At 40.2% G+C, this 18,236-nt stretch overlaps 1 protein-coding gene across 1 annotated transcript; it reads left to right on the top strand.

Annotated features, from left to right (window-relative positions):
• The first annotated feature begins 5,040 nt into the window (after positions 1-5,040).
• Positions 5,041-13,770, top strand: LOC306781070 (rho-related GTP-binding protein Rho6-like). The gene is made up of 5 exons (XM_079273736.1): positions 5,041-5,271; positions 6,257-6,344; positions 10,787-10,896; positions 11,042-11,176; positions 11,284-13,770. Exons 1-5 carry the CDS (start codon positions 5,152-5,154, stop codon positions 11,527-11,529), a joined length of 699 nt encoding a protein of 232 aa, XP_079129862.1. The 5' UTR covers positions 5,041-5,151; the 3' UTR covers positions 11,530-13,770.
• The last annotated feature ends 4,466 nt before the right edge of the window (positions 13,771-18,236 follow it).

The raw sequence follows: 18,236 nt of genomic DNA, 5'->3' as shown, positions 1-18,236 counted from the left end.
GCGCGGGAAACCTCTCAAGCAGAGGAGAGAGAACAAATGAAAATGAGGATGATCCCATGACGTCATCGATAACCGGAAGTGAAGCCGGAAGTCTCGCCGACTGAAGGTTATGGGACGTGTAGTCATTTGACTCTGTTTCGACGCAATGAAATTAATGCAACAAATACAAATAAATGGGAGAAAAAAATAACGTTAGAGAGAGATAAATATAAATAAAATGGGGAGGGCAAGTTATATGTTTACACTTTAAAATAAAATCTCAATTAATTTCAAAAAAGAGGAAAACAATGGACTTACTGTCTATATATGTATGTAGAACTTAGCTATTATCACAACATTGTTACATAAATACCAACCCAAAATTGGCATTGCCTTGAAATCAAGAAAATATATTTTGAATGACCATGTCAACTACCGTACTAGGCTGCAAGTTACATCAGCCATCCAGTCTACACTGTAAACGAGACAATATAATTCATACAATGATAAAATAAATTAATAAAATATAATACAACTATGGGGAAATCTTATAATATAAGCTTCATCACAAAGATAAACTACAGTGAGTACATTTTTTTGTGTTAAAAAAAATACATCCATATATAAATAATTAAACGTATTGATCTGCTGTGAATTTGGGGGAAACCTTCAAGACTCATGACACCTGCTAAATACTGTCAGCACCTCAGATCTTTCTTTTTAGAAATCTGTTTCAGAGAAGTATTCTACAATCTCTCCAGCAACAACAACAAAAATACTGTATCCTATTAAATGTGTTGTGATTTCTTTGTTAAGACTGTAATTTATTCTATTCACCTTTAGAGGGCAGTATAGTTTCATTAGAATATTTACAGAGTTGCCACACTGAGCCCTGTTGCAGGGAAAGTGATGGTAATTTCCATCATGGCAGATAAATGGTACTGAAACACTCATGAACATTTATTTTCTTAAGCCGACGGGAAGAAAATACAGTCAAAATAAAAGATGAGTGAAGATTACACAGGAAAGATGTGAAAAACAAAATAGGACACCTCCCTGGTTTTAGAGATGACCGGATGCAGCGCCAGATGTGCTTACGTTTTCACACAACTGTCTATTATTGTTTCTTTTTGGCTAAATTGATCAAATTTATGCCATTCCCTCTTCATTCAGATACACTTGTATGCAATGCACAATGACACCCTTTGCTCTGACATTTGAAAAGGGCACTTTGGCAGTAGTGGTACCCCTTTTTGTCCTATACCCACTAGTCACACAGTCCAGTGGCAACACTGATTGCTTAATAATGAGGTGTCTTTTTTTACTGTTGTATTTCCAACCAACCAGAGTATCAAACTCCATCTGACTGAAGTGGCGCTGTTCACACTGAAGGTTGAGGTCTGAGCAGCGATAAGAGCTCTTCTCAGTTGTACTTCTGATTTAAAATACCAGTCGCCCTTTGTACCGTGTCTTTACATTAAATGTGAGTTGTGTACTCATTGTATTCATTCTGGCTCATCTCCTAACTTGTTCATTGTTGTCATTAAATCGTCTCTCTATAAATTCTTAATTTCACACAAATGGAAATCTTTAAAATGGCAAGACATTTCGTATATAAAACTTTTTTTATCTTCTATTTTCTACATCTTAACTTGCAGCATGTGAAATGTAAGTATGTAGCTTTTAACAACAAAACTATATTAATGTTCCAAAAAATATATTTTTCTAGCACAACTGACGAACCTTGACACTTCCATTCTCATGCACTCCAGTTAATCCATTTAGTTTTTTTTACTGTTGTCAGACAGGATGCTGACAGTGAGTACTGTCTTTCCAATTACCCAACCGTGAATGTGAAATACCTGTGTTCACAAACTACTTTCCCCTCTGCAGCGTCGCTGAACTGTGTTATGTTCAAGAGCAATTAATGGACAAGCATGCCAATACATTTCCACTTGATGATTGCACTTGTGTTTATGGTAATATTCTTTAATCATACCATGATTTACATAATGAAAAAGCTCTCAACCACGTCTTTCTTGAATGATGCAAATTATTTCGCTGCAAGCCAAAGGGGGGATGTGGTTAGACCTTTCTTTGAAATTATCTGAAATGGAATATGGGATTAACACTGACTCAGCCACACTGTTTGCAATTTTGGTGCAAATGAATGCACATGGCGTGCAGTAGAGTAGCTCCTAAACTACGGTTGTACTTGAGCTTTCCTGGCATAACAGATACTGCTTACAAACATCCACTGACACACACACACACACACACACACAGAGTCGGGTTTCTGTCACTTCAGATCACATTTAATGACTAGCATTAATTTCCTGGAGACTTACTCTAACCATAACCACTTGCCTCAACCTAACCTTACCCAAACCTTCAACCAAGTCTTCATCCTAAAATTAAATAACATTATGGGGATTTGCATTTTGTCCCCAAAAGGAAGTAGAGGCCCCAGATGTATGTCCTCACAACATGAGTAACACACACACACACACACACACACACACACGAACACTAAATGTCAGTTAGGTAAGGTGAAACACGGGGTGAAAATGTAACTTTCAGCAGTGTCTGACAAATGTATAGGTCAGACAGTCCTCAGGTGTCCATGGAGCATGTAGGCCAGCACTATAGGTCATCATGTTCGCTGTACAGGAGGAGTTTGAGGATGATATAAAAGTCACTGCATTTTCAAATTACCAAAGTGTGCCACCATCTCAGAGTTTTCTCGTCTTTAATCAAGAAACCACTTGTGGATACAGTAAAACATCCTCTCAACCTCAGTCTGCAAGGATCAAATAACCAAACACTGTTGGATGGTGCAGATGAATGATAAAGTCTATCAGGAATGTCCTTATGGTGTTAAATTATCTTTAAAGAAATAGTTTGTCAATTTTCATGAAAATATGCTGAATTACATTCTTTCCAAGCGCGAGATGAAAAGATTGTCCACTCTTATGTTTGTACACCACAGAGCTGTAGCCGGGTCTCGATTAGCCTAATTTAACAACAAGACAGGAAAGGGAAGGAACCAGGCAGCATGGCTCACTCCAACAATCTGAAACATGCATGCAGCACTTCTTAAACTCACTAATTAACGTGTAACACGCTTGTAAAATCCCTACATGATGTAAGAAGTCCACAGCCATCTTAGTTTAGCGTGTTACCATGCTAACATTTTCGAATTAGCACTAAACACAAAATGCAGCGGAGGCTCATGGGAACGTCATTAGTTTTGCTGGTATTTAGTCATAAACCAATACATATTTTCCTCTGGGGGACAATAATATTTGTACTAAATTGTACGCCAATCCATCCAACAGCTGTTGAGATATTTAACTCTGGAACAAAAGAGCCATAGAGCTGCTAGCATAAGTTAAAAAAGCAGGATAACTCTCTGCAAGAAAGTTAATATTTTCCCAAAATATGGAACTTGAAACTCACTCCCTCTCATCGACCCCTATGTAAATAATGTGCAAAGTTTAAAGGGGGGGGGGGGGGGGGGGGGTTCCCATGCAAACAATTCAATATGTAAGTTTCAAACAATAAATATCTGATAAAAGGTAAGCATGTAACACATTTAAGACCGTTTGCATGCAGTTTGTAACTCATTATACCACCAAAAGGAAGAAATGGAGCATAAAGAAGTGAAGCATTAAGTGCCAGTAGGTGTTTGTATGTTATTAGTGTGTGCTGTGGATGCATTTGAAGATAGAAATTGCAATGAAGCATGACATAGAGGGACGTATTTACCTTGTTTCTCTCTGCACCAGGTGGCAGGTGCAATTCATGTCCCCATCCAGAGTTTCACACTGCACATTAATGGCATCAAAGAGGCCTCAACGACAGTTGTTTTCCATTTATCTTCTGCACAACTAGCCATGCTCCACTTCCTCTCCAAATGGCTCACACTCTCCAATTCTGTTATACTTCGGATTGATGGAGCCATCTGTCATCAGATGCATGCAGCCACTCATATGTGTCATGTGAAAATAATTGCATGCGTCCTCACATGGCTGTATATCTCACAGTTGGTCTGAAGGATTTACACGAAACACATCAAAGCGATCATCAGCGGGATATTTAGAAAGCATTTAAAGCAAATTCTCATTCGCTGGATTTCTGCGTGATATGCTCCCACTAATTTAAATATATCGTAGTGAGTAAATGTTTCTGTTGCAGCTGTGACCAAAATTCGATTTTGGGTTTTTATTTTTGATACTTTAAAAGGGTCTACATTTTGAAAAATGACTTCTTTACCTTTACTTAAGTAACATTCAGGTAATTGACCTGTAATGCAGTATTTTTAACTAAAGCAATTATACGTTTACTTCAGTAAAGGATCTGAGTATACCATTGGTGGAAAGTTCTATACTCAAGTACCTAGTACAATTTTAGAGGTACTTGTACTTTCCTTGAGTCATTCAACTGTAGGTTACTTTCTACTTCTACTCCACTACATCAGAGGTAAACTTTATACTCCACATTACATTTAGTCACAGATTCAGATTATTAATACAGAATATTATCATCAAATAGAACAAGATATATCATTATAGATTATAAAGTAGTTTGAATTAGAGATAGTATATTAGTTATTAATAGTGATAATAATGATATCTGGTTCTGAAATGGTCCCTTGAGAAGGTTTCTTTTACAATAGGCTATTTTGATGCTAATACTGATGTACTTTTACTTCAGTAAAATTTTGAATGCAAGACATTTTCTAGAATATTTCTACTGTGTGGTATTGCTACTTAAGGCTCTGAGTAGCCTACTTCTTCAACTCCTCTCTAGTAATATAAATATGAGAGGTCTTGTTCGGTGTGTGTTTAGGAGGTGCATTAAGGGGACATCAGTATTTCTTAAATCCCGGCTATGGCCCTGCGGTTCACCATCCACCATTACCACCATATAGCAAAACGAGAGACCTCGTGCGCTGCCGTCCTCCTCCTCCTTCGGCTCGCGCACAGCGCAGCGCTCATTGGATGGCGCGACAATATAAAGTTCCGCAGTGATTCCCTCATTGACTGCTGCTCTGCCTCACTCACTGACCGGGGAAGAAGAAGAGCAAGAACCGAGAGGATTTACAAAACTTTATCCTAATTATTCCCACTCGTGTTTCTTTTCTCTCTGCCGGCTTGATTCTTCCGCATCATGAAGGAAAGAAGACTCGCGCAGCCGTTTGTAGCGAGGTGTAAACTCGTGCTGGTCGGGGACGTCCAATGCGGTAAAACAGCGATGTTACAGGTTTTGGCCAAGGACTGCTATCCAGAGGTACGAGATCTCTTTTAACACCGTCTACAGTGATCTGTTGAATGTGCGCTGTTCTTATTGGAACTGATAATATACGGATGATGTAAATTACAGGTTATGATTATTAATCCCCCACGAGGAAGAATACATGCTACTTTATCACTCCCTCAAGGAGCAGAAGACTAGAGAAGAGTTTTCTTTCTCTTTGTGTTTCTGATTGTGTGAGCGACATATAACACCAGTAGTACTTCATTTAAATGTATAGTGATCTTATTATCGAAGGCCTGTTATTCTTATTATTCTTATCATTCGTTTTTATTATCAATCAAACCATTGTCACTTTATCTCGCATTTTTGTATTTGCATTTTTTTAAAATCTAATTTTCACTTCACTTCTAATTTTGGTTTTGTATACCTCTTACTGTTTATTTTTTACATTCTCTACTTATTTTATTTTTTTACTGATGTCTGTCTCTGTGCTGCTGCAACAACCAAATTCCCCCTCTGTGGATCAATAAAGGCTTATCTTATCCTCTATCGTCTATTTTATATCTATAAAACTCCCATGGTGGTGCCATATAGCGTATAGTATTACGGAGCGACATGCATGTAGTAAAGGATATTTGAGGCTATATTTTCCATAGGTTTAGTAATTCAGACTGGCCTTCATAAAATCCTCTCAGGTTGGGATTGAAAGTCTTCTGCTGTAAAATCATTGATATATTGTAGGTTAATATGTTTGAGCACTGCTGAATTGATTAAAAAGAAACTACATTTTTTAGTAGTTTATTGCTTTGTCAACAATCCAGCACAAATATTAAGTTTGTCTTTTATTTAAAATAACAACATATTAATTGCATTTTTTGAGTTGGGACTCACTGACTGAGTCTGGTGACTTGATCTGCTCCTGTTTTTGTCATTTTATATTCTAAATGATGACTTAGTTCAAATGTAATATTTTATAATTTGTGATTAAAAACCTTTTTTCGTCCTTGTCCATGTGTAGACTTATGTCCCCACTGTGTTTGAGAACTACACGGCATGTCTGGAGCTTGAAGACCAGCGTGTGGAGCTCAGCCTTTGGGACACATCAGGTGAGGATTATGCTCAGATTTATTTGAATTTTTGTTATTACCGCAGTTTAATCAAACTGGCAGAGAACAAGACTGTGATCACCTGACCCCCCTCTCTCTGTGACTCACTGCCAAGTTAACATTCTCCCCAAGCGTCCCTGTTTGTGGAGCGATGAGTAAAGAAGTCAGGTTTCAGTGCTGCATTCACGGGCTGGTTTGTGGAACTTGTTTACTCTCCCAGCAGCAACAACAACGCAGTCGGCCTGGAGTCGGGTAACAACTGTAAACGAAGCTCCGTCTCACTCATTGTCTTACAAACAGTGTTGCTGGCGTTGACCCAGACGTCACTATCTGCCCGTCCTGTTTTGATGCAGTTCAGCAGCTTTTTTTACTCGTGTGAAATCTGTTGAGAGATCTTCATTGGTGGATTGGTGCCGGCAATGAACAACAGGCCTGAGCAGCAAGACGGGAGTGGGACCCAAAATCCACAGTTTAGCATGAAAACAAAAAGACCCCAAAAAACGCAATCAAAGACAAACAGAGGACCTAGTTTGAGAAATACAACTGAGCTATTACTGGGAATATTAAATCCCTAAAGCCTCCAAATCTGACTGGTTTAATCCTAAGCGTTTCATTTCAGTCTCATCTGTAGGATTCAATTTGTACTTTACAGCATTATTGTAGCTTTGAGCAGTTTATTCTCATTGATGAATCTATACCGGAGTGAGGAGCTTTTCTTATTGATTGTATTTAGATCATTCTACTGTCTGTTAAAGGTCAGTATGTCACCGCAAATACTGACATGACCCACTAAAAGGTTTGAAAAATGTCTCGTCTTTAGTTGCCCAGAGGACAAGGTGACGTCTTCAGATGTCTTGTTTTGTTTCACCAACAGTTTAAAGCCCAAAGTCAAAGATATCAGTTTACAATGAAAAATAAAACAAAGAAAAGCATCAAATCCTCACATTTAAGGAGCTGGAATCATCTAGTTCTTGGCATTTCTGCTTGAAAAGTATACTTTGGTTGCCGATTAATTTTCTGTCTATCAACTAATTGATTAATCGGCTAATAGTTGCAGCTCCAGTATGTCTTCATGATAAAGGGGACTGAAAAATATGCCCCACACCTACTTTATTTATAACCTCTGTTATAAATTATGTATGTAAAGTTCCTTGGATATAATATCTGACTCTCTTTTGTGATATTTGAAAACTTGACTTCTTCCCCATAAAGGTATTGCGGCATTACAAGAACATTGTCCATTGACAAAAAAATTACACAGCAACTATCATTCATATAAAGTCATTTTTCAAGTAAAAACAAACAAAAATATTTCTTCGATTTGCCTCCTCTAATTTGCTGCTTTTCTCTGTCTTTGTGTCGGTGATATGGAAGGAATTTGAAATAATAATCAGCATTTTTCAAAATTGTTGGACATTTTACAGACAAAAAGATCTACCAATGAATCAGGAAACCTATCTGCTACTATCTTAGCTACAGCCCTCATGCATACAGCTCAGAGAACCATACTTGTCCTTCTAATATAATGACCTTAAACATATAGAAACATTATGTAAATGGATTCAATAATAAATCCAATCCTGTATAGATTCATGTCATAACAGTATTGGCGGAGGCATCGTGCTCAGAGGAAGTTGAGCAGTGCCAGTTGGCCTGCTGAGGGGTTGTTTCACGGGGGAGAGGGGAATGCCTCGTCCATGCAGGGGGTGGAAGCGTGTGTGTGTGTGTGTGTGTGCATCCTGTCTATGTGTGTGTGGCATACGGTCGCTGTGAACAGAAGGCACAAGTGAGAGAGAGAGAGTGAGAGAGAGAGAGAGAGAGATATGCATGACCTCCTCACTGCCTTATGGTGTGCGCCGCCTGAAAAAAAGGTCTTATGTAAGTGAAACCAGCACTGAACTGATGTAGGTTTGTGTGTTTGTCTCCCACGGAGTAAAAACTTTCTGGACAGTCGCCCTTTCTCGGGGAAACATTGCATAAGACCTGTTTACTTTTGCAACACACACACAAACACAGTTCCCGTCACTCTTCATGTATATGTTTCTTTCCGTTCTCCATTTTTATAATCTTTATTTATAACATTTAGGGCTGCGAGATATTTATTTTATCAGCGATTCATTTGAATTATTTTAATTTTTTTGAACCACAGTTTCCGAAAGCCACAGTTTGCATTTTCACATGTCTTGTAACAGTCTAAAACCAAAAGATATTCACTGTACCTTCTCTTAAGATAAAGAAAAGCAGCAAATCCTAATTTAGAAGCTGAAACCAGAGAATATTTGGCAAAACATTGTCAATTACGGTAGTTGATAATCGACTAATCCTGTCGGCTCTCATAACATTGCTCCAGGTGTTTTATTATTTTAAAATGTAATCTTTCACATACTAAACAGATGTGAGAAGTCCAGCTCCATGTTCACCCCAATCCCTGACAATGAAAAATGACTCAGAAGCACAGCTTATCTTTCAGCAAAAGATACACAGCCTCATCTCATACGTAGTTCTTTTGGTGTAAAATCCATTCGCTTTCTGTCTTTGAGAGCAGAGGGGGGCCGTTTCTTTGCATCTCAGCTCATGTTTGCTTCAACTGAAAGGGTTGTTGGTGTTTGGCTGTGTGTGTGTTTGTGTGTCCAGGCAGGGGGCTGCTGATGTGTGGTAGGTGCTCGGAGTTGTGTCCTCTTTAGATCTCGCTGCCTCCTCTTTCTCAAGCCTTACATCACCCTGGATAGTTATGTGACGGCTGCTTTGATTCCCTGTAAAAAAGAAAAGGAGATGTTATAGATAGATTGTCGTTGTGTAAGATGTCCTACATAACAGATTTAAGTCAAATATTCTGACAGACTGAGTGAACCAGAGGTTGTTCAAATATTGTTGTAAAAAACATTTTCATTAACGCCTCAGGAGAGAATTCCTCAAGACAACAGGATTGTCGGTTAGTTTCGGGGGAAGCTTATTATAAGTATCTATTCCTGATATAATTATATCCTCTTTCATTTGCAAGGAAGGCTCCTGGTGCACATTTGGCCCCTGAGGACCGGAGAAGGAAATTAAATCTCAGTGTTTGTGCGGGGAGTGATTACGTGGCAGAGGGAAGACAATAGAGAGCGGACATCCTGTCTCTCTGCTTTTAGCACGGGGGCCTTCCTGGGAGTTAAAGGAAAAGGTCCACATGTAGCCGAGCTGTTTATGGAAATACAAGGAAGATATGTTTCCTGCACTCCAAAATCTCATCACTAAAGTGTCGTATTTATGAGGCAACAATCAGGGTAGGCTGTCTGAGTGAGGCAATGAATGGTGTATGTCAGGACTGGTTTACAGTGTGAGTGTTATTAAAGTCCCGTCTGGTTAATAAAGCTGTTGGCCGTAGTGTCAGAAGTCATGTCTGTGCACGATGTCTGAGAAATGCATTTTCTGGTTTTTGCATACAAGTAATTTTTCTTGGTGTTTTGCTGTAAAACTATTACAATGATAGAGAATATACATCGAGTAAATATAAGTTTAAAATGTGTAAAATAGGTCTGATGTATATTACAATGTTGCAACGAAGCCTGTTGCAACATTAATTACTTTTTGCGTGTCTCTTATTAGTGTGACTGCTGCAATCTGTCACACATGCACAATGGTGACTTTTCACATAACAATTTGTACACCCAAAAACAAAACATTGCATTTGATGGCATTAGGTGTCAATACAGTAAAGTAAAGACGCCATTTTCGGTGACTATCCAACCCTAGAGCCAGGCTAGCTGTTTCCCCCTGTTTCCCCCTGTTTCCAGTCTTTGTGCTAAGCTAATCGGCTGCTTTGCCATTTCTTCATGTTAACAAGATATTAAACTTCTGCTTTAAGAGGAATACTGTTCAATTACCTAACTATTGGTTATATATAGATGTTGTTTTTTCTTTATGCAGACAGGGACGTAATTTAATAGACATAATTATTAAAATTGCCTTTGACATGGTGTCTGTATTTCGGCACTTTATCTGATACTGAAGCCAAACAAAAATGATTGAAAAGTTGATCCTACAGTGTGATGATGATTTCGTTTCACAGGACATCTGGTAGTTGTTGTTTTTTAAAGTCAAACAAGAGTTTTGCAAATAAAGTTTGCGATTGACCAATAATGGAAAGATGTGATTGGTGCAGAGACTATGACTCAGCGAGTTTACTTTATTGGAAACATTCCTGTCAGTGGGAAGGCGTCAGGCTCAGTGAAATGATTTGCTCTCTTATCAGTTTGGCAGGGGTGTATGTGACTGTTTGTGTTTGTACTGTGTGAAAGTGTGGAGGATGATTAAGATAGAACATTGTAATAGTGTCAACTGGATTCAGCCCTTCAAAAATAAATATTTAGTTTCTATTCAACAATGTTGTTTTGAGCTAAATGCCCACAACGTTGTTTGTAAGACATTCCTAAGTGTGTGTCCTGACTTTGTCTCTCCAGGTTCTCCATACTACGACAACGTCAGACCCCTGTGCTATAGCGACTCAGATGCAGTGCTCTTGTGCTTTGACATCAGCCGACCAGACACAGTAGACAGTGCGCTGAAGAAGGTATTCATATTATTAACCGCTGCAGTGTGAACATGACGGACGGACACCACAATCCTCCAACTTCATTTTTTACTTGTGTTCAGTCTTTATCTGTCGCTGTCATGGACAAAATGCTGTTTCTTGACACTCTCTCTTCTGCTTGCAGTGGAAAGCAGAGATCCAGGACTTCTGTCCCAGCACACGGATCCTGCTAATAGGCTGCAAGACGGACCTGCGCACAGACGTGTGCACTCGCATGGAGCTGTCCAATCAGAAGCAGGCTCCCATCTCTCACGAACAAGTTTGTTCCTGTGACTCTTTCGTCCTCTAGGTTTCTGTCTCCTGTCTAGACCGGCTCGTCATTTCAATCCGCCAGAGCTCAACTTGCATGTTTCCTTCACGCTGCAGGGTTCGTCCTTGGCCAAGCAGCTCGGAGCAGAGGCTTACCTGGAGTGCTCGGCCTTCACATCAGAGAAGAGCATCCACAGTGTTTTCCGTACCGCGGCTCTGGCCTGCATGAACAAACTCCAGCCCGCCAATAAACCCAGCCCCGTCCGCCGCCTCTCCAAGAGACTCCTGCACCTGCCCAGCAAGTCGGAGCTGCTCTCCTCCACCTTCAGCAAGGACAAGTCCAAGAGCTGCTCCATCATGTGACTACTGCTGAGATCATGCTGGGGGAATGGGGCGGGGCAAGGACAAGCAGGTGGTTCAGCATGGGGCCCAAGGGTATGCAAGGGAAAGAGAGCAACGGTTTCTACAGAGCATCTCTCTCCTTTGCAGCATCCTCCCCAAACTCCCCGACAACTACTTCAAAAAGAAAAAAAAAAGTTTGCTACACTCTCTATATTCAACTCTGACACTGGACTTTTTGATCATGACATATCACCAGTACACAGTGCAGAGACAGAGTGGGAAACTGATCTGTTAAATACAACCTGTGCAAAGAGAGCAATTCGATTCCTCACATGAGAGCTTAAATAAGATCAGTGCCTCCTCTTTTCCAAGTGGTTGTAAACACTGCTTTTGACTGCATTACCCTGATGGGAGTCATTTGAAATTCTGATCGCGGTGCCCTTTCCCATCCATCTCTTTTTTCTGAATGTCTCTTTAAGGTCACATGACGAGATGAAAAGTAAAATCTGACGGCACGGGGAATTTAAAACGGCAGTCCTTGAAGAAATTACCCCCACCCCCTCGACCCCTCGCGGTATTTCGTTTGGAAATTAGAGCTGACAGTGGAGAAAAAAAGGGGGAGAGAAGGGAGGGATTTGGCAAAGCAGAGTGTTCAATTGCAAAGGCAGTCGGGGGACAAACTGAGAGCACGTCTGAAGGAGCGCAGTGTGACTCAGCACTCACACCAGCTGCCAAACAGTCCAGGGGTGGACATGCTGTGACAAAGCAAACACAACATCCTGGGCCATGCAAAGACCATCTAAGCATGTTTTTCTCAGATCCCCTTATCCATTACCCATCACCTCAGCAGTCTTATGTGTTCAATGGTAGTAATCACACGGCTTCATTTTAGGGATGGTACATCAACGATGCATCATGTCACTGTTCCCTGGTACTTTAAGAGCTGCCAGCTTTTGTTCCAGCGAAAAAAGTAATTTTCTTTTCTTGGTCTTTTTAAAAGATAAACTATAAAAATATTTTTGTTTTAGACAAACAAAACTGTTTTTGTACCAAAAGGAGTCTTGGAAATCGTTTTTTAATGATCCGGTGCCTCACGGATGTAAAAAACAAAAAAAAGTCCTACAATTTGAACTTTGGACTGTAAACGTGTAATAGATTGATGCAGGATGACGTGTTTTCGCCACGGTTCCCTCTACAATGTTTTTTTTTGGGGGGGGGGGGGGGGGATTGTTGCAGAAAATAAGCTCTGTGGCAAACAAAAGCTTATGATACTGACACCAAGTTTTGTTCAGCAAGCTGATCTTTACAAATTATCACGACTTGTTTGATTTTAGAAGTGTAAATGCAACAGTCAGAATTAAAACGTTTTACTCTACACCACGGTCACATGACGTCACAACCAGCTTCCAACTTGTAATTTTACTTTGCTTACCTCTTCCACAAAAGTGACCGGATCTAGCTCGTGTCAGTCTCAAAATCTAAATCAACAAGTCGAAAAATTTGACTTAGAATAGTTTGTGTTAAGAGGATAAGCACAACGAGCTGGCTGTATTGGTTGACTCGCGAGTAAATGAGTTTCCGTGTTCAGCCAGATGGCGTTTAATCGTCCCAGATAACCTAGTCTCATATAGCCACGCCCTTTTTAATTCAAAATTTTGGGATCATATTCAAAATTTCTTTAAGCTTGTGTTGTCCACAGACCTCTTTTCAGATATCTAACCAAAAACCCATTAAAAACAAACAAAACATTGACTTCAAGATGAGGGAACCGGAAGGGCGAAACTAATTTCCGTGTTTTAGGACTCATTCCTGCAGCACTCTATGTGGACCGTCAAACAAGCTCAGGTGCTGAATATCGTTGACAGTTACCCAAGATGCACCTGCTGCCATTTCCAGCCTGGATAGCTGCATTAACACTGAATGTCCCTGAGATGATGGGTAGGAAGTTTGAATTGAGTCACACAAACAGGCTGGTCCTGTGTGAGTTATCCCCCCCCCCCTTTCCCATTCATGCTTTAAAAAAATCTAATTTGTCAACTTCCCTCAAAAGCATCTTGACTTTTTCCATTTGTGAAATAACTTTTTCTTCTGGGTATTTGTACTTGCCTGTAGCTTGTCTTTGGTGTTTGTTTGTTTGTTGTGTTGATGTTGTATTCACTTGAGTCTTCTGGCATTAGCCTCTGTTGACAGCTCAGCTAATGGAGGACTTGATGATTTGTAGGTCTGCACCGAGAAGCCCGGAGTTCTCTGGATGTAAAGAACACTGGAGGGGGGGGGTGAGCGGGGTTTCCTCAGAGAGAGAGGGGGAGGGATGGCTCTCCGAGAGGGTGCCTCACCTTTTATTTGTAGCATTAGACAGAAGACCATTGCGAAGGTGACGGCTGGCCATGTTCAGGGCCCGCTCGTGGTCTCCACGTGGTTTTAAAGACCCCACGCTGGTAGCAGCCATGAGTGGGTTGTTGGAAGCAGCATGCGGTCTGAAACATGTCTCTGTAGCTCTGCTTCAGTCGTTATTTCAAACAAGCTCCGTTTGGTTCAGATACACAGCCCGTCATTTCACTTTTTCTTGCTCGTCTTTTGACAGACGGGCTTGTTTTGTTGTACATATCCTTCCTACTGAAACTGTTTATTAGAAGTCCCTGAAAAGAATGTTACTGAAGCGAAACTAAATGTTTGTGTCAAGTTGCCTGTTACGGCTTTAAGTTATTGACTGAATTCTGTATTTGTTATTGTTATACGCTACTTTCTTTAACTCTTTATTTGAATAAATATGTCTGAAGTTCATTTGCAAGTGTTTATTTCTGTGTTAAAGCTATTATGGACAGACCTTGGACCTTTTATGGACTGATCACTGTTCATGAAGCACTCTTAATTGTTTCACCTTTAGAACTTGTCTGAGCAAAATACTTTAGTAGTGTGTAGTATATGTCGTATCATAAACTATAACCTCCAAAACAGCGATTTTTAGGACGGAAAATGACATATAAAACTATATTAACTATATGTCTACAGTTAATTTACAAGTGTCAGTGTAACAGTTACACTGACCTTTGACCTTTAATGGATATCAAATATTTGGAACGATAAATTTGTCTGTAACCGTAAAATGTAAATTCACGTCAATTGATTTCTTTATCTTTATTCACGTCTAAAAAATGGTACTTCGTATGCATATGAGTTCAAGGAGCTGTACCAAATTAAAACAAGAGATTATTTGGGTCATTTTATCAAATTTTCGGCAGCATATTGTCTATTTTGTCTTACGAAGGAATGATACCATATACTTATTTATCAGGTCAAGGGTACAGTGGTTCACTTCGCACTAATAAGGACACAATATTCAACTGATGCTGTCTACGGTGTTATTCATCGTGGTTATTGACCGTAACTCTACAAAATAATACAAGTGACATCAGTTTTAGAAATAAATAGTCAGGTTTTTATTCATATAGATTTGTGAACATCAACCCTGAACTTTTTTGTTCCGTCCCTGACTGTGTGGCCTTCAATTAGATGACGGCAGCCACACAGTATGGTGTCAAAACAAGCCTGTGGATCTTATACCACTCGAGCATGAACACAGCCTTAAGGGATCCCCCTTCCCCCAACACACACACACACACACACACACATGTATAATGCCACCGCATTTATCATTTTTCATACATGATTCATTTTGAAAACTTGCCACTTTGTATTGTTTTCTTTGAAGAAAATGGAATTGGTTGCTGGGGAAGATTTACAAATAGCTGGTGCAAACCAAGCTATGGCTGCTCAAGTAGAACAACACGGTACTCCAACCAAAGTTTGTCTGTAAAGTCATTCCTATGGTTATAGTGACTATGTTGTACCTTTAGAAATGAAGACTTAAACTGGCCAAAGACTAATGCAAAATTAGCATCGCAAGCTATAGCCTCCAAAAATAACATTTTAGAAGGGCACATTTTATAAAACTATATTGAATAAACAATCTGGAGGTATTTGCTTGAATCAAATACATGCAGAAATATGTTCAGGGTTAATCTTCAGTACAGTGAGAGAGAAATCTCATAAAGCGAACGTTGTTCGGGCATAATGTTTAGTCATTTGAAGAACCTTTTGTGAAATATAATTTAAAGCCTTCCCAGTTTATAGCGTCGTTAAACGGCATTTTGATCAAGTGTCATGAAAGTGTTGACCATTCTACCTCTTTTATTTAGCAATACAAACCAGCTAATGTAACGTTAGCCTAGCAGCAAGCTAAAGTTAGTTGTGTCAGTTAGCTCTTTCAGTAACGGTTGCAGTGTGATTTACTAAATTGTGTTGCACCTTTAGAATTTAAGACGTAGTGTGTAGTAAACACAAATAAGATCATAAGCTATAACCAACAATCTCTAAATATATATATATATATATATGTTTAAGAGGACCAATTATATATGAAACTATATTAACTATATTATACATTAATATATATATAGCATTTTCCTGTCTCTTCACTCCTTATGTCTTTGCCATTTCCCTTTCTGTTTCTCTTTTCTTTTCTTTTCTTATGTAACCAGCCATCCACCCTGACCTCCATTACTGTATTTGCTTGGTCTTTCCCTGCCCTGATATTGGCTCTTATCAGGATCACCGTGGCTGCGTCCTGCGGTCACACTCTGCCCACTGATGGTACGACATGGATGAAGTAGCTGAATGTTTGCCATTCCTGAACTATCGCACACAGGATACAGCAGTGACTCGTGGCCTCCTTATCCTTATCCTTTGTACGATAGCAGACAGGGAAATTGTAAGAATATACTCTGCATCACCAGTCCCAGATAAATGTTGTCTCTTGTCTGCTCCAACATTGATTTTCTGCAGCTGAAAATGGACCAGTGGTTTGATCGTCTTTTGGATAAACCAACAGGGCTGCCAGCCTGTCTGTCTGCGAAGCTCCTCTCTTATCTCTATCTGCAGTTTCTCCAAGTCTCTCACACAGATACATGCACACATTAATCAAAAAATGGCCCGTACATTACATGTCTCTGTAAATCATATTAGTTTCTGTCATCCATGGCATGTTGCTCCAAGGCATGATTATACTCCACGACCACATAGTGGATGTGGAGCTCCTGCACTGCCATGGTCCTCAGACAAAGGCTGATTCTGTCATCTTTTTACGTCCCATTGTCCCAGACTTTTCCAGGGATGAGATATATTGTTTTATTTATTATATCAGTGTGCCATTGTTTTTATATACTGTGTAATTTCTTCTTCTTTTTCTTGAGTGTGAATAAAGAAAATAAAAATGTGTATCCCCCCAAAAAACGGGAGGCTGCACCGCTGATTTATTTATAAAACATATAACCTCCATGTCCTGGTGAATTTCTGAAAATCAGTCCATGCTTGAAAGTAGATCGCACAGGCCAACAAAGACACATGTATGGCACTGACATATTTGATGTAAACTAATGAACAGGTCAGCAGCAAGTGATCTGTGCTGTCTTGACATTTGTCCCTTCCTCCTCTTGACATACATGCCTGCAGCAGAGACGGTGAGACCGTTCGAGGATCAGGATCGGGAGCCATAGGGAGGATGATTTAGGGAAGAATGCTGCCATCTGAAACCCTCTCGGGGAGTCAGAGAAAATGGTTGCAGTGCAGCGTGGCTCATTACCACATAAGCACGTCATCTATCAGACATGGCAGCGCAGACACGCATAAAAACACGCACATGATGCAAGCTCACACACAGCCGCACAATCAACCTATCAGACATCTCCAGCACCACGGAGGCACAGAGAAGGAAGCAGAGGGCTGATGGGAGGATGGGGGGTTTGCAAAGCTATGCTGCTTGGTTACTGATGAGCTGTCTGCAGACTGACATATAGGTTGCATTCCCTTATATGCCAGAGTGTGCCGAACACACACACACACACACACACACACACACACACACACACACACACACACACACACACACACACACACACACACACACACACACACACACACACACACATCCTCTATAACTGCGAGCTTTGCCACAGCTGCTCTGACAGTGTCATAACTCCTGTCTCTGGATGGAAAATGGGGTTGTATGTCAAAGGCTCAGCTGGGTGAGGACTGACATTCCCCATGTGTCCCATGGGCACCTGCCTCTCTGTGGCTCAGTCCAGCAGACGTGGCCACCGTGATGTCGTTCCACATATTGGTATAATTTCCCAACCTATGTCTGCATAGGTTTAAAGCAATCTTTTGACATTTTGGTGAAAGATCTGTTTTTTTGCTTTCTTGCAGCGAGTCAGATGAGAAGATCGATAACCAATCTCGTGTTTGTACGGTTTGTGTTAGGCAAACCCTATCTTTCCCACTGTGTGTATGTGTGTATGTGTGTGTGTAATTCTCCACCATCAACTTTGATCTGATTCGACTGAAACTGTTTCACCTTCAGAAGGGCTCCATAAATCTCTCTTGATCTCTGCGTGGATGAAAAGGCAGGTCCGGAATATGAATCAGCATCGGGCCAATCCAAACTGTAGTCAGGCATCTAAAATGTCTTTTATCTGTCTGCAGGACCATGTACACACACATACACACTAAGACGTTACACTGACTCACAGTATAAGGGTATGAACCCATTCCTTGGAGGAGACTGGAAGATATGGACACCGTGGACATTGCTACGTTAGTGACCGACTACTATAGACGACACAAGGTTTTATGTGTCACATTGAATTTTTTCCAAAAAAGCGTGAACTTGT

Source organism: Melanostigma gelatinosum (genome assembly GCF_949748355.1).
Source record: "Melanostigma gelatinosum genome assembly, chromosome: 8".
Taxonomy (NCBI): Eukaryota; Metazoa; Chordata; class Actinopteri; order Perciformes; family Zoarcidae; genus Melanostigma; species Melanostigma gelatinosum.
The sequence above is the reverse complement of the archived record's forward strand: the minus strand, read 5'-3'. Positions and strand labels throughout refer to the sequence as shown.

Excerpts from the sequence above, each read along its gene's own strand:
- LOC306781070 (XM_079273736.1), top strand. The coding sequence starts at position 5,152 with ATGAAGGAAAGAAGACTCGCGCAGCCGTTTGTAGCGAGGTGTAAACTC. Across the intron at positions 6,345-10,786 it reads CAGCCTTTGGGACACATCAG|GTTCTCCATACTACGACAAC; the intron begins GTGAGGATTATG and ends TTGTCTCTCCAG. Across the intron at positions 11,177-11,283 it reads CTCCCATCTCTCACGAACAA|GGTTCGTCCTTGGCCAAGCA; the intron begins GTTTGTTCCTGT and ends TTCACGCTGCAG.